Source organism: Pseudophryne corroboree, chromosome 9 (assembly GCF_028390025.1).
Source record: "Pseudophryne corroboree isolate aPseCor3 chromosome 9, aPseCor3.hap2, whole genome shotgun sequence".
Lineage (NCBI taxonomy): Eukaryota > Metazoa > Chordata > Amphibia > Anura > Myobatrachidae > Pseudophryne > Pseudophryne corroboree.
The window spans coordinates 238,322,771-238,345,248 of NC_086452.1; the positions used below are offsets into that span (position 1 = coordinate 238,322,771).

Consider the following 22,478-nt stretch of genomic DNA (forward strand, 5'->3'; position numbering starts at 1 on the left):
TCCTCTGTGGAGAGAGGAGGACCTTCCAGAAGGAAAACCATCTCTGCAGCAATCCACCAGGCCTGTATGGTAGAGTGGCCAGACGGAAGAAACTCCTTAGTAAAAAGCACATGACAGCCCACCTGGAGTTTCCAAAATGCACCTGAAGGACTCTCAGACCATGAGAAACAAAATTCTCTGGTCTGATGAGACAAAGATTGAACTCTTTGGTGTGAATGCTAGGTGTCATGTTTAGAGGAAACAGGCACCGGCCATCACCAGGCCAATACCATCCCTATAGTAAAGCATGGTGGTGGCAGCATCATGCTGTGGGAATGTTTTTCAGTGGCAGGTACTGGGAGACTAGTCAGGATAGAGGGAAAGATGAATGTAGCAATGTACAGAGACATCCTGGATGAAAACCTGCTCCAGAGCTCTCTTGACCTCAGACTGGGGCGACGTTTCATCTTTCAGTAGGACAACAACAGTAAGCGCACAGCCAAGATATCAAAGAAGTGGCTACAGGACAACTCTGTGAATGTCCTTGAGTGGCCCAGTCAGAGCCCAGACTTGAATCCAATTGAACATCTCTTAAGAGATCTGAAAATGGCTGTGCACCGACGCTTCCCATCCAACCTGATGGAGCTTGAGAGGTGCTGCAAAGAGGAATGGGCGAAACTGTCAAAAGATAGGTGTGCCAAGCTTGTGGCATCATATTCAAAAAGACTTGAGGCTGTAATTACTTCCAAAGGTGCATCAACAAAGTATTCAACAAAGTAATTTCAAGCTGTCATTTTGGAGTATTGTGTGTAGAATTTGGAGAGAAAAAAATGAATTTATTCATTTTGGAATAAGGCTGTAACATAACAAAATGTGGAAAAAGTGAAGCCCTGTGAATACTTTCCAGATGCACTGTGTGTGTGTGTGTATATATATATATATATATATATATATATATTTATATACTGCTCAAAAAAATAAAGGGAACACTTAAACAACACAATGTAACTCCAAGGCAATCACACTTCTATGAAATCAAACTGTCCATGTAGGAAGCAACACTGATTGACAATCAATTTCACATGCTGTTGTGCAAATGGAATAGACAACAGGTGGAAATTATAGGCAATTAGCAAGACACCCCCAATAAAGGAGTTATTCTGCAGGTGGTGACACACAGACCACTTCTCAGCTCCTATGCTTTCTGGCTGATGTTTTGGTCACTTTTGAAAGCTGGCGGTGCTTTCACTCTAGTGGTAGCAAGAGACAGAGTCTACAACCCACACAAGTGGCTCAGGTAGTGCAGCTCATCCAGGATGGCACATCAATGCGAGCTGTGGCAAGAAGTTTTGCTGTGTCTGTCAGCGTAGTGTCCAGAGCATGGAGGCACTACCAGTAGACAGGCCAGTACATCAGGAGACGTGGAGGAGGCCAACAACCCAGCAGCAGAACCGCTACCTCCGCCTTTGTGCAAAGAGGAACAGGAGGAGCACTGCCAGAGCCCTGCAAAATGACCTACAGCAAGCCACAAATGTGCATGTGTCTACTCAAACGATCAGAAACAGACTCCATGAGGGTGGTATGAGGGCCTGACGTCCACAGGTGGGGGTTGTGCAACACCGTGCAGGACGTTTGGCATTTGACAGAGAACACCAAGATTGGCAAATTCGCCACTGGCGCCCTGTGCTCTTCACAGATGAAAGCAGATTCTCACTGAGCACATGTGACAGACGTGACAGAGTCTGGAGATGCCAATGAGAACGTTCTGCCGCCTGCAACATCCTCCAGCATGAACGGTTTGGCAGTGGGTCAGTAATGGTGTTGGGTGGCATTTCTTTGGGGGGTCCGCACAGCCCTCCATGTGCTCGCCAGAGGTAGCCTGACTGCCATTAGGTACCGAGATGAGATCCTCAGACCCCTTGTGAGGCCATATGCTGGTGCGGTTGGCCCTGGGTTCCTCCTAATGCAAGACAATGCTAGACCTCATGTGGCTGGAGTGTGTCAGCAATTACTGCAAGATGAAGGCATTGATGCTATGGACTGGCCCGCCTGTTCCCCAGACCTGAATCCAATTGAGCACATCTGGGACATCATGTCTCGCTCCATCCACCAACGCTACGTTGCACCACAGACTGTCCAGGAGTTGGCGGACGATTTAGTCCAGGTCTGGGAGGAGATCCCTCAGGAGACCATCCGCCACCTCATCAGGAGCATGCCCAGGCATTGTAGGGAGGTCATACAGGCACGTGGAGGCCACACACACACTACTGAGCCTCATTTTGACTTGTTTTAAGGACATTACATCAAAGTTGGATCAGCCTGTAGTGTGTTTTTCCACTTTAATTTTGAGTGTGACTCCAAATCCAGACCTCCATGGGTTAATAATTTTGATTTCCATTGATAATTTTTGTGTGATATTGTTGTCAGCACATTCAACTATGTAAAGAACAAAGTATTTAATAAGAACATTTCATTAATTCAGATCTAGGATGTGTTGTTTAAGTGTTCCCTTTATTTTTTTGAGCAGTGTATATATATATATATATATATATATATATATACACACACATTGAAGGGTCCGGCTCTCCCAGTAGTGGTGCGGGTCTGTGTTGGGTGCCCTCACTAAATGGATAGCGTAGACAAACAAGAAATGCGGCACTCCAAATAGCTAATAACTCAGAGACGTAACTGCATCGTGTAAGGGACAATGTTTCAATGCCCTTTATTTGGCATTTTCATCAGGTCTAAACATACAAACAAACATCTTACCTATATACCAGGTGTCCTCCCAGGTGTGCCGGTGCTTCTGGAAGACGGATCACCCACCCGCTTCCTTAAGCGCATACGATTACGTAATCAAATAGACTTAAGGTCCCATGAGATTATTGACCACAAGAACTTAAAGGAGCCCATCATAGACACAATATTGCCAGCTATTAAAATTGGAGGCACAGGGACTGATCCCCACCTAAAATCCACAACCATCTCAACTATCTTAAATGGATTGAGCTCTAGGTTGTTCTTACAACACCACAGGGCGAACTGGTCCACATCTCTCTGGTAAACTGACTCATCCCCATCCCTATAAATAGAGATGATAGAAATACTAAGTGCGCAAAAAAAGCCAGTAATGTTTCAATCTCCTCGGAGGTCTTCTTCCCACATGTGCAAATAGAAAAGAAGTTGGAGAAAGAAACTTAACCAGCACTTTAAGTTACTTCTTGGATCTAGTAGACTACATAGACGTTCACCATTTAAGGGTAATTGCCATAGAAAATAATGAAAGAAATAGGTACATATCGTTTTAATACAACACATATATATACACACACACAAAGTTATTTAAAATGATCAGATATGACAAAAATCCTGAAGCAGAAAAGCAGGTAATTACCAGCTTTCACGTACTGTTTCTTATGTGTTAAGAAATTGACAATCTAATTACAAGTGGATAATGGAACCCCACAGCTTAACAACTTGAAGAACAGAAGCCTTGGAACAATCATGTTAAATGCTGAGCTGAAATCAACTAACAGGATCCTTGCATGGGTCCCAGGTAGGTCAACATGTTACAAGATGTAATGTTGACCTCATCTTCCACAGACCAATTTGCTCTGTAGGCAAACTGCAGGGAATCCAAGTGAGGACCTGTTATCTCTTTCAAGTGATTCAGCACCAGACGTTCCAAGGTTTTCGTGACTACCGATGTAAGGGCAATAGGCCTGTAGCCATTTAATCCTGAAATGGCACATTTCTTAGGTACCAGGATGATGGTGGAACAATTGAAGCAGGTAGGAACCACACATGATTCCAAGGATTGATTAAAGATCTTTGAGAAAACAGATGTCAGTTGCTCGGTGCAGGGCTTCAAGACCGACAGCGATACACCAGCTGGACCAGAGCCACCCTGGACTTAAGCCGTCCAAATAACAAGCAGACTTTTCATTACTGGGTGGAAAACAATCATCATCAGCTTCATAAAAGGCTTCTATACAGCCAATGGACCATCTGAAAGCTGAGGTGTACAAACATTGACAAGACCATTAATAAACTGAGGGCTTGTACACACCAAGAGGTGACAATATCATATTCAAAACCAATTGGAACTATCCTGTATTCCACTTTTAGATTATGTACTAAAATCTTGAACAGCATTTGCAATGCCTTTTTTGTTGACCTTTAAAATCTGGGAGTTTTTTTTTGTTTTTTGTTTTTTTGCCTCATCCTATACATGAATATGCTGTTTTTAACTGCCTTTTTTAAAGTTTTTTTTATGCATACTCTGTACATCTAACTCTGCATCAGAACCATTCTTATTAATGGACTTACTTCCAATGATCTTTCAAATGTAAGTGATACTGTTAGTCAATGTGTTTGACATTTTAACTTCTGTATAAAACAACATGTAAATGTACTTTTAGGAGCATCTGAACACTGCATTTTGCAACCAGAAGAAAACACAACATTCTGAAGCTGTAACATTTTGTATAGCTATCATACACAATTGCTTCTTGTCTGTAATGTGTTACTGTTGCTTCCATTCAAAATTTGAAAAATATTGTATATCAATCTGTTTTATAAATATATAAGTTTGTTTAAATCTATATAGATATATATTTATTTTGTGGGAAAATGCATCTTTCAAGTTATGATACAGTCTGTTTGTTATACAAATAGGAAATGAAATAATTTTGTCTAACAGAGAAGGACAGCAGTCCCCTGAACAATGGCAGAAAATGTATGGCAGATGTTCTGGCAATGAGGTCTACCATATAAAGATGGAGGAAAGCATATTCTTTGCTGAATTTGAAGGAAAAAGCTTCACCTATGCTTCATTCCATGCACATAAAAAGTAAGTAAAAACATTGAATTATAATGAGGAAGCATTCACTAATAGGTCAAGAATGTCAACTCTTTCAGCAGATTAGGATAGGGTAGCATCTAGTTTCCCTTCATGGTGATGATCTTTCCCATAATGCACTGGGTTCACACCATCAACTATTTGGAATAGTAACCTGTGACGAGTACAATGCTGCATAGATAAAACTAAATACCCTAAAGCAAACGGAGCATGGAGAAAATATTTACATGTTGTAAGGGCAGAAGTTCTCTTCTCTTCTCTTCTCTTCTCTTCTCTTCTCACCTGTATGTATTTAAGATGTTTAATAATCAGCCAAAGCATAAAATAACCATCTTGTCTACATATTTTGCACTGCTAGCATATTTATTTTCTTGTTGTAGTATAAATGTTGCCAATTGATGGATTGGTGCTTTTGGTAAATAACCAATATCTGTAGTGGAAATAGGTTAAAAAAAAAGTTATTTCTGCTGAGCACTACACTCATGAAATAAGCAAATACAATTATGTGCATAACTTATTATATCTCATAATGTGAGAAAATACAACTTGCCGCACACATATAAAACATCTGCTTCATCTGGGACTTTGTACATGTTTAAAACTAATACCTGTGTGGATAAAGTCGCAGTTCAGTGTCCCGAGTACAGTTTGAGTGGTGTTTTCGCTGTGGCCCAGTAGTATGACGTATATACATATTTGTATGTCACGGCCTTAAGTTCATGACTTATCTATAGTATATGTTTATATTCACTTTCATTCTTGACATTAAAATGATTTTCTGTTTATTGTATGAACACAAGTATAAGTTTCTAAACATTATTACAAATAGTATATTTTGTACAGTATCTTAGCCAACTATTTTAGTCATCTTTTCCTGAAGATTTCTGGTGCTGGTTATGTATCTCAAGAATTGTAATGTTATACAATATGTGTGGTACCATGAAGCTAGCTATAAGGACAGAGGCAGATCTATGTGTCCACCTAGCCTAGAATGTTATTGCATACTGTAGATTAATTTCAGTGCAATGTAATGAGATTCAGAAAGCTATGATTAGCATGTCAAAGAATTTTCATCTTACAGATTCCCTGCTGTCCTCCTTATCTCGCAGATTTGGTGTCTGCCTAACTGGTGTAAGAAGAGAAGATAACAAAAACATCTTGCTGAACCCAGGCCCACGATACATCATGAGCTCTACTGATACCTGCTTTTATATACATGTGACCAAAGAAGAGAACTCTGCTTTTAAACATCATGAACAGATTGAAAAATTCCGCAAATTCAAATCATCCTATCATGGACCATCCAGACTACCTGTCCACAGTATAATTGCTAGCATGGGTAGGTGTTCCCTAACTTCTAGCAGCAATGTAAAACAAGTAAATATTAAAAATGTGCTTCATTGTGACTTTGTATCTCAAGATAACATAGTGTAGTAGACATCACTGGTTGTCAATTAACTTTAATTTCCTGCATATTTGCATTTATTATTATGGGAAGGAACTAATACTGTGACAATATACTTAGAAAGATGCAGCCATGAAACATTGTCCCCTAATTGCAAAGTTGGCTAAAAATGTCAGATTACTTATATATACAGTAGTAGCATTATTAAGTGATAACTTGCTCAACTCAGTTGGTACACAGATGTAAAACACACACTGAGCTATTTTTATTTTTGAAAACCAACACTAGCAAATAGCATGTGTGGGACTATGCAGAAATATTGTTGATGCAATATTCCAGGCCCAGCGCTAAAATACTTACCTCTGATATTTCCACGAGTACCATTTTATTGCCCTTCAGGAGGCAGAGAAACCACATCCTGCACTTCCTCTTACTCTAATACCTGTAATAACATATTGTATAAATATTTTATTGTTAATTTTAAACAGATTTTTTAATCTCCAGAAATGAAAGTCACCTTATACATTTTGTACTACAGTATATTGCTTCCAATGTTGGTGTAATGTTTAGAATTGTTTTCTCAGGATGAGCAGTGAAATGTTGGTGGGTGGTCATTCAAACTGCATGTTATTGACAATATGCTAAATCCCTGTTTACTTTTACCACTGTCCAGTCTTGGTTTCCAGGAAAATTAACTGAGTGAGGCTCCACAAAGGAGAGCCTGGCAACAATCATCCCTTATTATTGTTATTAGCAGCATTTAGAGATGCACTGTAGTATTGGGGCTGGTTTCCATTATTCTCATGCCAGGGCAAGTGCTCCAATAAGCATTTTTTACTCATGTTGACAAAAGGGAAAAAAATTACACTTCATGGTTCTACCATAGGTCAGTTCATGCACTCACACTGATTAGGAAGTAGGGGAAGTACGGTTAATCTTTGGTACATGGATTTAAGACGAGATACTGTATCTGCAATATCTCCTGCATTAAATTAGTCTGTTGAATAATGAGAGATACAGTATTCATGAAGAAATATATGTTTCCATAAAAATACATCGTAAAACTAATTGCTTAAATACCAATATCATTTTGCATGCAGGAACAGTGGCAATAGATCTCCAAGAGACAAGCTGTCGTTCCAACAGTGGGCCAACTCTAACTCTACCTTCGGAAGTCAGTAAAGAAGGAAGGAGACCAAGCATTGCACCGGTGCTAGAACTTGCTGACAATGCATCTATACAGCCATGTGATCTTCTGAGTGACCAATCAGAAGATGAAACCAACCCATCTGATGATGAAAGTTCTGACAGCAAGGAGTATGTAAAAGCCATTAAGCATTTACAGCAGTGCTTCATAAGTTATATACTATTAATTTAAAAACAAAAAACAAAACCTTATTAGTGCTAGGTAATACAGCTTCATCTGTATGTTGCCACTATATATATAGATAGATAGATACATAGATATACATATATATATATATATATATATATATACACAATACAATGAAGAATACAAATTTTTGTACTTTTTCCTTTTTTCCCCTTTTCTCATACGTCCTAGAGGATGCTGGGGTCCACTTCATGACCATGGGGTATAAATGGTTCCGCAGGAGCCATGGGCACTCTTAAGACTTTTCAATGGGTGTGAACTGGCTCCTCCCTCTATGCCCCTCCTCCAGACCTCAGTTTTTGAAATGTGCCCAGGCAGACTGGATGCACTCTGAGGAGCTCTACTGAGTTTCTCTGAAAAGCCTTATGTTAGGTTTTTTATTTTCAGGGAGAACTGCTGGCAACAGACTCACTGCTTCGTGGGACTGAGGGGGCAGAAGTAGGAACCAACTTCCTGAAAAGTTTCATGGCGCTTCTTCTGGCTGACAGGACACCATTAGCTCGTGAAGGGAACTGAATGCTAGCCGTGCCTAGATGCTCACTCCCACGGCACGCCGTCACCCCCCTCACAGAGCCAGAAGTCAGAAGACAGGTGAGTAGAAGAAGACAGATCTTCTATCAAGAAAAGTGACGGCTGAGGTACAGCGCGGCTGGCGGGAGCTGCCATTGCTGCCCACACACACAGGCACTGCATGGTGCAGGGCGCGGGGGGGGGTGGGGGTGGGGTTGGGGGGGGGGACGCCCTGGGCAGCAAAAACACCTCTATAAACTGCCAAAAAGGGGGCATAAGATGCCCAGGCACAGCCCTACCCCTGCCAGTGTAAATATTATGAAAAGTTTCTGAGGTAAAAAGGGCGGAGCTTCTTCCTCAGGCAGCCAGCACACTGCTCAGTGCCATGTTGACTCTCCTCAGGCTGCAGAGATATCGCTGGTCCTCCTTCACTTCTGACTACAAGTATCAGGGTGCAAAACAGGGGTGGGCACAAGCGAATTTGGTGCTTTACAAGTGTGTTTTACTGTGTAAAAAGTGCTGCATGTCAGTGGGCATTCTGTGTTCACAGGCATTAGATACTGGCGCTGGGGTTGTGAACTGGCTGCTCCTAAACTGTGTCCCTCTGACAGATTTTACTGTGGGTCTGTCCCCTATAAGTCCCAGTGTGTCTGTGTGTGTGTTGTACACGTAAGACATGTCAGAGGCATTTTAGGGACACAGAAGTATAATGTGGTGGCGCTGCCGGCACACCAAGAGCCTGCATGGGTGAAAGAAATACGTGATAGTATGCATCATATCAATAGGAGATTAGATAAGTCTGAATCTCATGCTGAGTGCTGGAGAAAATCTGTGGAGGATGTGATTTTTCAGGGCTCTGTTCTTCCATCCACAGGCGACCCCTCTGGGTCACATAAGAGACCATTTGCGAATATTGTGAATACTGATACCGACACAGACACTGATTCTTGTATCGACGAGAGTGACTCCAGAGAAATAGATCATAAATTGGCAAAAAATATACAATATATGATTGTGGCTATAAGGGAAGTTCTGGAAGTCACGGAAGCCACTCCTGTACCTCAGGAGAAGGCTTATTTCTATAAAGAAAAGAAATCTAAGGTCACTTTCCCTCTTCCCATGAGCTTAATACACTCTTTGAAGGGATGTGTGTGAATCCCAAAAAGAAATTTCGTATTCCCAAGATAATTCAGATAGCTTATCATTTCCCGGTGGAGGACAGGAAAAAATGGGAGTCACCCCCTCTGTTAGACAGTGCACTGTCCAAGTTGACAAAGAAGGTAATTCTCCCTGTACCTGGCACGGCTTCACTAAAAGATCCGGCAGACCGAAAGATGGAAACTACATTGAAATCCATTTATGTTGCCAATGGTACGCTGCTCAGGCCCACAATTGCTTGCGCGTGGGTGAGTCGTGCTATTGAAAAATGGTCAGAAAGCGTGTCATCAGAAATTGACACGATTGATAAAGATGAGATACTCCTTAAGTTAGGGAATATCAAAGACGCTTCCGCATACATGATAGAAGCGATGAAAGATATTGGACTCTTGAGTTCACAAGCCGCTACCATGGCAGTATCGGCTCGGCGGGCGTTGTGGATTCGCCAGTGGAACGCGGATGCAGATTCCAAAAGAAATATGGAGGCTCTCCCATAACAACGGAAGCGGCCGCTATCTAACAGCCGCTCAGTCATCACTCCGGATAGGGAAAGATAGGGGTAAGATCCATCATACCACGTACAAAAAAAACCGTGTAACATCTGCTACCCAATTACTCACTCAAAAGAGTGTAAACATTATTGATACTAACCAACCTTTTTTTACAGGTGCCACAAATTTTTAGTATTTAATCATACTGCCCTATACACCTTAGCGCTCTTTTTTTATTTCAAATTAAGTACCATATTTTTAAGAGCTTCTTATAACAAGCGCAGCATTACCCTTGTTTCTTATTTGGCGATGGACTGGATGCGTTAGTCTCTGCGGCTACAGCAGGTAAGTCAACATTTTTGCCCTCTGCGCCTGCACCGGCAAAAAAGACATATCACCCGCACATGCAGTCCTTTCGGCCCAATAAATACAAAAAAAGCAAGAGGTTCCCCCTTCTTTGCGGGTAGGGGAAGGGGAAAGGGAAAGAAGTCCACAGCAGCTTCAGGTTCCCAGGAGCAGAAGTCTACCCCTACTTCTGCCAAATCTTCAGCATGACGCTGGGGCTCCTTGCGGGAGGCCGCTCGAGTGGGGGCACGTCTCAAACTGTTCAGCCAAGGTTGGATTCTGTCTGGCATAGATCCTTGGGTGTTACAAATAGTGTCCCAGGGATACAAGCTGGAGTTTCAAGATGTTCCCCCATGCCGATTTTTCAAATCGACCTTGCCAGCTTCTCTTCCAGAAAGGGAAGCAGTAACAACGGCAATCCAAAAATTATGTCAGGATCAGATCATAGTCCTGGTACCTTTGTCACAACAAGGGGAGGGGTTTTATTCAAGCATTTTTGTAGTTCTGAAGCCGGACGGCTCGGTCAGACCGATCCTAAACCTGAAAAATCTGAATCTCTACTTGAAACGATTCAAGTTCAAAATGGAATCACTGAGGGAAGTGATTTCCAGTCTGGAGGAGGGGGACTACATGGTGTCTGTAGACATAAAAGATGCTTACCTGCATGTCCCCATTTATCCTCCTCACCAGGCTTATCTGAGATTCGCGTTTCAGGATTGCCATTACCAATTCCAGACGTTACCTTTCGGTCTCTCCACGGCACCGAGAGTATTCACCAAGGTGATGGCGGAGATGATGGTTCTCCTGTGTCAAAAAGGAGTCAATATAATTCCTTATCTAGACCATCTCCTGATAAAGGCGAGATCAAGGGAGCAGTTGTTACAAAACATCACACTCTCCCTGTCAATACTCCAACAACACGGTTGGATCATAAATTATCCAAAGTCACAGTTGGAACCGACAACAAGATTGTCTTTTCTCGGGATGATTCTGGACACAGTAGCTCAGAGAGTATTTCTTCTGGTGGAATAGGCTCTGGAAATCCAGAAAATGGTAAAACAGATATTGAAACCATCGAGTGTGTCGATCCATCAGTGCATTCGGTTGTTGGGGAAGATGGTGGCGGCCTACGAGGCCATACAGTTTGGCAGGTTCCATGCCAGGGTATTCCAGTGGGACCTGTTGGACAAGTGGTCGGGATCCCACCTACACATGCACCAGAAGATAATCCTGTTGTCAAAAGCCAGGATTTCGCTCCTGTGGTGGCTACACAGTTCTCACCTACTAGAGAGATGCAGGTTCGGGATTCAGGACTGGCTCCTGGTAACCACGGATGCAAGTCTCCGAGGCTGGGGAGCTGTCACTCAGGGAGAAAGCTTCCAGGGAAAATGGTCAAGTCAGGAAGCCTGCCTTTACATAAACGTGCTGGAATTGAGAGCAATTTACAACGGCCTTCAACAAGCGGTACATCTTCTTCAAGATCATCCCGTGCAGATCCAGTCGGACAATGTAACAGCAGTCGCGTACATAAACAGGCAGGGCGGAGCGAAAAGCAGAGCGGCAATGGCAGAGGTGATGCAGATCCTCCTCTGGGCAGAAAGACATGTCTCTGGCAAGACAAGGCTCTGTCAGCAATTTTCATTCCGGGAGTAGACAACTGGGAAGCAGACTTCCTCAGAAGACACGATCTCCTTCCAGGAGAGTGGGGCCTACATCAAGAAGTCTTCACAGAGGTGAAAAGTCTTTGGGGAGTTCCTCAAGTAGACATGATGGCATCTCATCTCAACAAGAAGCTTCAGAAATATTGTTCCAGGTAGAGAGACCCTCAAGCAATATCAGTGGATGCGCTGGTGGCCCAGTGGCTGTTCCGGTCGGTGTATGTCTTCCCTCCACTTCCGCTGATCCCAAAAGTGCTCAGGATCATAAGTAGAAGAGTTCGAGCAATCTTCATTGCCCCAGACTGGCCAAGGAGGGCTTGGTACCCAGATCTTCAGGAGTTGCTCATAGAAGATCCTCGGCCTCTTCCTCTTCGCGTGGACCTGCTGCAGCAGGGGCTGTGCGTGTATCAAGAGTTACTGCGGCTATGTTTGACGGCATGGCTTTTGAGCACTGGATCCTAGCCCGAAAGGGTGTTCCCAAGAAAGTCATCCCCACCCTTATTCAGGCCAGGAAAGGAGTAACGTCGAAACATTACCACCGTATTTGGAGAAAATATGTGTCTTGGTGTAAATCCAAGAAGGCTCCTACGGAAGAGTTTGAGTTGGGACGTTTTCTCCATTTTCTGCAGGCTGGTGTGGAGGCGGGCCTACGATTGGGATCAATCAAGGTCCAGATTTCTGCCTTGTCAGTGTTCTTCCAAAAACAATTGGCCTCTCTTCCAGAGGTTCAGACCTTCGTGAAAGGGGTTCTGCACAACCAGCCTCCATTTGTGCCTCCATTGGCACCATGGGACCTTAACGTGGTGTTGCAGTTCCTTCAATCAGATTGGTTTGAGCCTCTACAAGAGATAGAGTTGAAGTTTCTCACTTGGAAAGTGGTGATGCTTTTGGCATTGGCATTCACGTGGCGGGTGTCTGAATTGGGGGCCTTGTCTCACAAGAGCCCTTACCTGATCTTCCATGAAGATAGGGCAGAGTTGAGGACTCGTCAACATTTTCTTCCGAAGGTGGTTTCATCTTTCCACAGAAACCAACCTATTGTGGTGCCAGTAGTTACTGACACGTTCACTGAGACAAAGTCTCTAGATGTGGTTAGGGCTTTAAAGATATATGTCGCTAGAACAGCTCGGATACGGAAAACAGAGTCTTTGTTTGTCCTTTATGCTCCCAACAAGATTGGGTGTCCTGCTTCCAAGCAGACTATTGTGCGTTGGATCAGAAGTACGATTCAGCACGCTCATACTATGGCTGGATTGCCGTTACCGACGTCGGTGAAGGCCCATTCCACTAGGAAGGTGGGCTCATCCTGGGTGGCTGCCCGGGGGGTTTCGGCATTGCAACTTTGCCGAGCAGCTACTTGGTCGGGGTCAAACACATTTGCTAAATTCTACAAGTTTGACACCTTGGCCGATGAAGACCTCAAGTTCGGTCAATCGGTGCTGCAGGGTCATCCGCACTCTCCCGCCCGTACTGGAGCTTTGGTATAAACTCCATGGTCATGAAGTGGACCCCAGCATCCTCTAGGACGTATGAGAAAACAGGATTTTGATACCTACCGGTAAATCCTTTTCTCCTAGTCCGTAGAGGATGCAGGGCGCCCGTCCAAGTGCGTACTTTACCTGCAGTTTTATTAGAGTTACACAAGTTGTTTCAGCATGTTGCTGTAATTGGTTCATGCCTGTTGGCGTGTGTTCTGTTGAATGCCATGTTGTGCGGCATGGTTGAACTGTGAGCTGGTATGTATCTCACCACTAGTTTAAAGTATATCCTTTCCTCGAAATGTCCGTCTCCCTGGGCACAGTTCCTATAACTGAGGTCTGGAGGAGGGGCATAGAGGGAGGAGCCAGTTCACACCCATTGAAAAGTCTTAAGAGTGCCCGTGGCTCCTGCGGAACCGTTTATACCCCATGGTCATGAAGTGGACCGCAGCATCCTCTACGGACTAGGAGAAAAGGATTTACCGGTAGGTATCAAAATCCTGTTTTTTGTACAATATCTATTTTTTTTAATTCCTCTTCTTTCATTAGGGTTACCACTTTTTGCTTCACTCCTGCTCACTTCCACATTTTTATCTCTTTAGTTTATATTAACTGTAACAGTTCTATACAAGGTGCCCCCTAATTTATAACAACAAGAGTAAAAGGATGCCTGTAATTTGTTCACTTATCTTGCTATAGATGTATTCTACAGATCTGCAATAAGTAGAGGAAGTGGTATTTCTAATGCCCTTTGTGTTTATATATCCAATAATATACTGTAAACATATTGTATAGACTGTAGCAATAATCTTAAGTGATTGTGCAACCTGGAGCTCAGCAAAGTCACAATCAAAATGAAGAGAAAAACAGAATTCATCAAGAGGCACTCACAGGGTTAATTTACTAAAATAAATTGACAGTTTGCCCAGTTGCTTGTTTTTTTTTTGTTAACAAACCTGAATAACCCCCATAGTTCACATCATATGTTGATAACAAGGTAATGAAGAATTGGAGATACCTGTGGCCAGGCCCGGTGACTGGGAGGGACAAAGAGGACACTTGTGCATGGCCCCGAGGTTCAGGAGGGCCCCAAGTATTAAGGACAGAGATAATGGGGCCACAGTGCCAATATTGCTTTTATTGTGTATGCTATTGTGTATGCTATGTAATATTTTGTATGCTCCAACTGCTCAATTTAAGCAGGAAAACAATTAACAGGCCACCTAAAACCCTCCCCCCTCCTTTTACCCCATCACTTTGTCCAGTCCCTGTGGTTCATACTGTATTGCCATCATTATGCATGTTGCTGCGCTGGCACTTTTCTGTATGTCTCCAGGGCTACAAGAGAAATCCTAGGCACTGGTACAACAACTTATTGGGCCCCTACTGGAGTGGGGTGACCACAGCATGCTGAGGGCATGGCCACTCCTCTTTGGGGACGTATCTAACTCATCCGAAGCACCCACTCACAGGAGCATGGCATGCCTCCCAGCCAGGGCAGTAGAGAGCCTGGCTGGGCCCAGGTATTTTTCAGGCGGCATGGCCTAATCAAAGGAGGCATGGACCTGGGCCCCCACTGAGCACTTCTATCAGACCTGGGCCCAGGTAATTTGCACACTCTCCCCCCCTCTCTCAGCGCCACTGTATGTCCCTGCCACTGCCACCGAAGAGTCGGGTAGCCCAGTATGAAAACCACCTGCCGGGATCACTGATAGTCTGAGTCAAAGGCTCCAATTTTTAAAAAAGATCCCCTCTGCCAAGTTAAGGGGGGTCGAGGGGGAGCCAGAGAAATCAGTGTACTGGGCACCAAGATTTCTGTTGCTGACCCTGCCTGTGACTCCAGTATAATTAACCAAAGTCCTAAAATCCCTGTCCATTATGCTAAATCTTATATTCCAGAACCACCATTCTCCAGAAAAAGCAAGCTTATTTAAAAAAGAAATTGGTCTGCATAGATACCTGTAATAGAATAAAGAATTATGTAAGAATTACCTAAATATGAACTGTGAATCCACCTAGAACAAGGAATGTAGAACATACTGCACAGTGCCTGCTAAAGTGGGTAGAGACATGTACCACAGCCACCATTCGGGAGCCCACAGCATCTCCTCTTGCATCTCAGCCAGTTCCCAGGAAAGAGGCAGCATCTTTTTGAATCCAAGATGGCCAATGTGAAACTACCGTATTTGAATACAGTTGTTTTATATCAGCCAACTAGATTTTAAATTCAGTATTGTTGAATGTGAAATTTCTGTATCTGAATAAAATAGTTTCACATTGGCCAACTTGATTTTAAAACAAGGTTCCGTTTACCCTGGGAGCCAGCAGAGAAGCACAGCAACAGCAGAAACCAGGTGAATAATCTATGTACTATGTATGGGCGGTAGGGGTCTTGTAGCAAAAAGTATTGACCGGATGTAATGGAGTCCATGTTCGCCCGATTTGTGGGATGCCCGATCTGTGGGGCAGTCATTTACAAGGCACAAGACTGGTGCAAAGCAGCATAGAGTCCTGCTCTGGTGCTGACATAATGCACTGCCATAGAGACAAATCAACTTTTTAAGTACATACTTTGAACATGCTGAAATGTAGCAAGCAATACCTAAAAAGAACTGTAATACAACTGCAGTCAGGTGCAATTATGAATGCAAATGGTTATGGCTACATTATATATAGAACAAAAGAGGCTATACTTTTCCTTCACTAGGGGACACTGGAGTGCTCTTTACAATGGGGTATAGAGTGTATGCACTTTAAGAATTTAGAAGAGTGTCTAGCTCCTCCCACTCTATACCCATCCTACAAGCCAGTCTTAGTTTAGTGCCCAAGGGAGCTGGTCACATCCTGGGCTTCTCCTCAAAGGCAACAAGATTTTTTAATGTTAGTCAGAGATTGTGCAGCCAAGCAAGAGGAGATGACAGGCAGTGACTACCCTTGCCTGTCTGCGATGTTGGAGCTGCCGGGAAGGGGGCCCTTCTGCAACTGCTCGCAGTTCACGCAGGGGTCTTCAGCTCACAGACCACAGTCTCTGGGGTAGCACAGGGCACCACTGCATGCAGCGCATGTCTCGGTCCCCCTAGCCACAACCGTCACCGGCCCACACACAGCAGCTCTGTGAGAATAATGCCTGGCTCCCAATTAGTGGGATGCCAGGCACAAACAATGGTGGTGACTTAGGAAGTCCCAGTAGCAGGCCACACAAAACAGCGTCATAGCTGGGGGGAGGGAATTGGGGGCAGTGCTAACTCCCTGAGTTCAGCTACTTGAACTCAGATGCCCCAGCACTATCACAGAATAGCAGAAGATGGCAGCCATTACTAAAGGCAGAGCACACACTCTCCAGTGATCCCTGCAACACTGATTGAGGACTGCTGCTACTGCTGCTGAGGACTGCGTTGTCCTTCTAAGGCAGAGCTGAGACTGAGAGACCTTAAACAAGATCGTGAGTTATCAATGGTGTAGAGGTTTTGTCAGGAGAGTAATTGAGCACATGTAACTGAGTTTCACTTTAGTTACTACATATACTGTGCCTAGCATTTTAGCATTGCTAACAGCGCTGATTGGGGCTAGTGTGATTATTCTCTTCCTCTGCCCTTCTCTCCTGCCTGTCTTAGCTCTCAGTTTCTCCTCTCAACTATCCACTATGTTACTGTGTTCTTTGTGCATCAGTGTCTTTTATCATGGCTGGAAAATGGCTATAAGGCTTCACAGAAGACATTTCCCTGCACAAGGTGTGCAGAAAAATTCAAACAAAGGGCAATCAAATAGTTCCCTTTTATGTGATTCTTGTGATTAGGAGCAACAAGGCTCAATAGATCACCACAGGTGCAGCATACACCAGTTTGGGCGTTGCAGCCCACTACTGTTATGTCACACTAGTCTGCAGAGCTGGAAGCCTCTTTGGGAGGTTTTCAGATCTCAGAAATCTGACCCCTCACCAGACTCAGAACTGGCCTGGGCTTGGGCCCTAGCAAGGCCAGTGGAAAGGCTCATTAAGGCCATGGTCCCATCCCCCTCTGTTATGCAAGTCTACAAAGAGGTGTTGTATAAAAGAGAGAAGGTTAACACTCCCATTGGCAAAGATGGAAGAGGTCCCAGTGGCCTTTACAACACATATACGGTTAAGACACTGCCATCTACTTAGTGGCATCTCTAACCAAGTTGTTAAGACTGTTACCCTCTGTCCTGCAGTCAGAAGATGCAAAGGACAAGGATATGCTCCCATTGATGGGGGGGCGAATTTCCATACACAGGGAAGGAACTGGAGACTGTGTTGCAGGGCATTGAGGCATTGATTGTTGCAATACACCAAGTTTTAACGGTGGACATCATAGTGTCCAGGAAACACCCAGATAAAATATTCCAGGTGCCCCATCGACTTTTTTCAACATATCCTTCCCTGGTGACAGCAGGAAGTAATGTGAGACTCCAGGTGCTGCCAGCACCTCCTTAAAGGAGGTATCAGACTGGAAATTAGAAAATAAATGTCCATTATCACAGCAGCAGATGTAACACTGTGTCCTGCACTGGTAGGCAGCCAGGTCAACAGTGCCTTTGAAGCCTGGGCAAACAACTAGCTGAGGGTCTGCAAGCAGGACCCCAGAGGAGTATCTTATCCCCTTTGCAGAGCAAAGTGAGGAGTCAGCTGCTTATCTAGGTGAGGCATCTAAGAAGGGTATGTAATCTCATTTTGAGGTCTTCCACCTTAGCAGTGTTGGTCGCAGAGCTTCCTGGTTGCAACAGTGGCAACCAGATGCAGAATCAAAGAGGGTGATGGAAGCATTACCATTTACTGGCGACGTCCTGTTCAGGCCCGACCTGGACAAGTGGATTTCCCAGGTGACTTGGGGTAAGTCTAATTTTCTCCCCTAAGCTGTACCAGCCACTAGAAGGTCTTATTTCAGACCTTCCTTTCAGTGCTTTCAGGCCTCTGGAAGATTCGGAGGTCGTTCCAGAGGAGGAGCAGTACTTTCTCGTGATTCCAGAGAATGTAGCAGAGCCATAGCAACTTCTGCCCTCCAGGATACCAGGTCCACCATGAAACCCAGGGCATGATGGGTTTCCGTCTCACCTGGGGGACCCCTGCATGAGAGCTCGTCTGCTGAACTTTGGGATGTCTGGGCTGAATCCAGTTCCAGCCTTCTCCTCAGTTTTTCACCACCGGTTTGCCAGCTTCAGATGACAGGGAAGCTATAGACAAACTCCTTACAGCACGAGTGTTGGTACCAATACCCACACATCAGCTAAAACAGAGGTTTTACCCCAGTTTATTCATGGTTACGAAGCAGGACAGCTCGGTCAGACCTATTCTGAATTTAAAAAATCTCTATCCTTTTTTGAGGTTTTTTTTCCAGTTGAGGTTAGATTCCTTTCATTTAGTCATTTCAGGATTAGAGGAAAAGGTGTTCCTAGTGTCCTTGGACATCAAGGATGCTTACCTGCCCATACCCATCTGGCCACCTCACCAGATGTATTGGCAACTCGCCATTCAGGACTTGCATCAACAGTTCCAGGCCTTTCCCATCAGTCTGCCACGGCCCCCAGCAGGTACACGAAGGTCATGGATGATAATAATGGCACTCTTAAGGATAAGGTGGATCACGATCATTCCCTACCTGGAAGGATTCTTCCAGAAACCAATTTTTCCAGAACGTAGGAGTGACTCACAGGCTGCTTATATGACATGGGTGGATATTTACTTTTTCAAAGTCCCATCTACAACTGACACAGCGACTCCAGTTTCTTGGTATGATCCAGGACATGGTGAGACAGAGGATCTTCATCCCTCAGAACAAAGTGAAAGCCATTCAGGATAGGGTTCGGTTGGTCATACAACACAGGTGAGTGTCGGTGCATTTATGCATATGACTACTCGGGAGGATGGTGGCAGCCTTAGAAGCAATCCCTTATGGCCATTTACACTCAAAGCCTTTTAAGCTGGATCTCCTATCTCAGTGGTCGGGATCCCACATGTTTATTCACCAGAGAGTGACATTAGCCCCCAGAACTCAGATATCTCTACTCTGGTGGTTGAACTCATCTCACCTACGATACTAGAGGTTTGGACTGTGGGATTGGACTCTCCTCACCACTGAAACAAGCCTGCAAGGGTGGGGGGCAGTGACTCAGGACACCCACTTCCAAGGCCACTGGACTCTACAGGAAGCAATGCTTCCTATAAACATTTTGGAATGGCAGGCAGTGTGTTAGACTCTACAGTTAACACATCACCTGCTGTGGGGCCATGCCATCAGAGTCCAGTCGGAGGATGCCACGGCTGTTGCATACATAAACTGACAAGGTGGCACCAGAAGTCAAGCGGCTATATGGGAGGTAACCTACATTCTTCTCTGGGCGGAGGAATATGCTGTGGCAATATCAGTAAGATTCATTCCTGGTGGGGACAATTGAGAGACAAACTACCAAAGTCATCAGGACATACATCCCGAGGAGTGGGCACTCCATCCTTAGGTGTTTCAATATCTGGTCAATCAGTGGGGCCTTCCACAAGTTGACCTTATGACATTCAGACAAAATCATCAACTGACACTGTATTGTTCTCGAGCAAGGGACCTCGCAGCCGTAGCATTAAATGCACTCACGACATTCTGACTGATCCGGTTTGTCTGCCTGTTTCCACCATTTCCTCTGCTGCCTCATCTTCTTTAATGCATCAAGAGAGAGAAGGCCACACAGAGCTTGCTATTCCAGTTTTCGTCTGCTTCTGATTGATGATCCATGGCCTCTACTGCTGTGAGAGGATCTGCTACAACAGGGGCCTTCCATCTATCCAGACTTAAAGCGGCTTTGTTAGACAGCGCAATCCCGAAGCAAAGAGGGATTCCAGCGGCAGTCATTCCTACTATGCTCTGCACCGGAAGGAAGTTACTTCAAGCCACTACTACCACATATGGAACGCTTACGCATTCTGTTGTGAATGTTGTGGAACATTTCCCACTTCCTTCAAGATGTGACGGCTCCTCCTTTCTTCAGGGAGTTGTTTGTTTACAACCAGTATTGGTTCCTCCCACGATACCTTAAGACCTGGAGATTGTCCTTTCATTTTGACAGTTCTCTCTGTTCGAACCATTGGAGAAGGTGGAGTTAAAGTACCTATTTTTGTGGTTATCCTGTTTTTGCTCAATTGCATTTTAATAGTGCATACCAGTGAAATGTCAATTTTCACGTCAAAAATACGAGAAAATGGTGAAAAACGGCAATCGCTGTAAATTCCAGTGATTTTGCCGCTGATTGAATACCCCTTAAATGTTGAAGTTAGCACATTTTAAAAGGATTCTTCTGAAAAATAAAACAATTATGACAAATTGTAAAACTTCACTTTTTACATGGTTTTCTCAATCCTGGCCAAGGTCTGTCTATTGCAAACCTAAAATGATTTTGGAGCATATTCAGTAAGGATTGCAAAAATTACAAATTTGCAAAAATTGCGAGCAACAGCAAAATTGCAAAAAGCACGCCCAAATGGAAAAACTGCAAAACTAATTTAAATTAACAAAAAGAAGGTGGCCTTGTGAAATGTGCAACTATTGCAAAAACCTAATAATCGCAATTTTTGCATACATATTACAAATGTACGCAATTTTTACATACATGTTTCTGATTTTTTTGCTAACAACAGTGTTTTTTGCTTAAAAATTGCACAACCTACTTTCCTGCACCCAAATTAAAAAACCTACTCAACAATTGTAAATCAATTCAATCATCACTTAATTGGTCAAATGATCTTGTGGTAATTTAGCAATTATTATCTTAAAGACACCATAGTCTTTTTCTTCAAACATTGACTAATGCCCATAACTGTGTTCAAATATATTCAACTAGAGAGAGTGTGAATTCTAGCCTCTAAACCAGGGGTGGGCAATTATTTCAGCTGGGGGGCCACTTAACACTTTCCAGTGAGTATTTGAGGGCTGCACACACACAATATCTCGAATAAACAATACCTATCACTAAAAATGCAGTAAGATTTGATACATCGGTACCACTGTCACAAATTGGGTTGTCACACAGATTCTTAGTGCCTCTGAAGAGGCACAGTCTGAGCAGCTCTCCTGGGACACAGAGGGCTCTCCAGTAGCAAGTAAGATCACAACAGATAATGTATGCATGCCCAGAAAACGCCATATGAACGGCCATGACAACCCCGCGTTTGGCCGACCACTCCCCAATATCACCGCAAAACACAGTCTTTCTGTCACTCATTTTGCAACAAATTCCTCGTTGTGACTGACAATTACAGTACACTCGCTGCTCATGCACGGAAGCACGTTGTATACATACAGGACTTGAGGCATTTCAAATGCCCTTTATTAGCGATTGTCCCGAGGAAAATCGGTAATAAAGGGCAATTGAAACGTTGGAATTTGCAGTATGCCATAGGTATTTTATGACATAAGTTTTAATATCACTATACAAGTCGTGTGTGTGTGTGTGTGTGTGTATATATACACACAATAGATATATTTTATGTGTATATATCTATATATATATCTATCGATCGATAGATACATACATACATGTGGCACTCAGCAGACTTTGGGGTCTATTCATGTAAGAATGCGACGTTTATGTTTAACTTATCACTAAACATCGCTTTCTTATTTCAGGGTTTTTTTCAGATTTCTAATGCAATTCATTAATACTTACCTGTTCCCTGATGCGATGCGGTATCCGGCTGTTCCGCGATCCCGGCTACTCCAGTCTTCTCTCTTCATACCGCGGCTGGGGTCTTCTGCACATGCGCAGTGTCCCCCCCTGCCTCCAGGTGTCATCTGCACATGCGCCGGGGAAACGAGACCTCCAGCGGTGGGCAAGGGCAGCAAGGAGGAGGTGACCCGGCAGATGCAAATGCATATGCCCTGGGCTCTTCTGATTGGCTCTTGTCATGGAAGGGGGCGGGGAGAAGGCAGGAGACGGACATCTTCACTGCTCTTCTCCTGTACAAGCCTCCCCATCGCCTGTCTGAGATGGCGTTGGGGTTTTGCGAAGGGTAACGGAAAGCTGGGCTTTCCGTTCCTACATGAATTGCAGTCACCATACAAACGTATGGTGATGCGATTTAGCCACAAAGCGGGGGTGCCGCTGGGGAAGTCAGGGACTTCTCCACGGTAACCCGCTCTGTGAATTGCGGTAAGCAGAGAAAAGCCCTGTTTACCGCAAAACAGGGCTTTTCTCTGCTG

At 44.1% G+C, this 22,478-nt stretch overlaps 1 protein-coding gene and 1 non-coding gene across 3 annotated transcripts in view; both read left to right on the plus strand.

Moving 5' to 3' along the window:
* The window catches only part of LOC134957937 (potassium channel subfamily T member 2), a 1,656,739-nt gene that overhangs the window by 1,371,088 nt on the left and 263,173 nt on the right, over positions 1 to 22,478 (plus strand). For both annotated transcript variants that reach the window (XM_063940188.1, XM_063940189.1), the window contains exons 15-17: positions 4,682 to 4,831; positions 5,950 to 6,179; positions 7,346 to 7,562. In XM_063940188.1, the coding sequence (XP_063796258.1) occupies positions 4,682 to 4,831; positions 5,950 to 6,179; positions 7,346 to 7,562 (597 nt within the window). The remainder of the gene's footprint in view (positions 1 to 4,681; positions 4,832 to 5,949; positions 6,180 to 7,345; positions 7,563 to 22,478) is intronic.
* On the plus strand, positions 17,318 to 17,446 carry LOC134959611 (U6atac minor spliceosomal RNA). The gene has a single exon (XR_010187619.1). It is a non-coding gene; the product is annotated as a U6atac minor spliceosomal RNA (small nuclear RNA).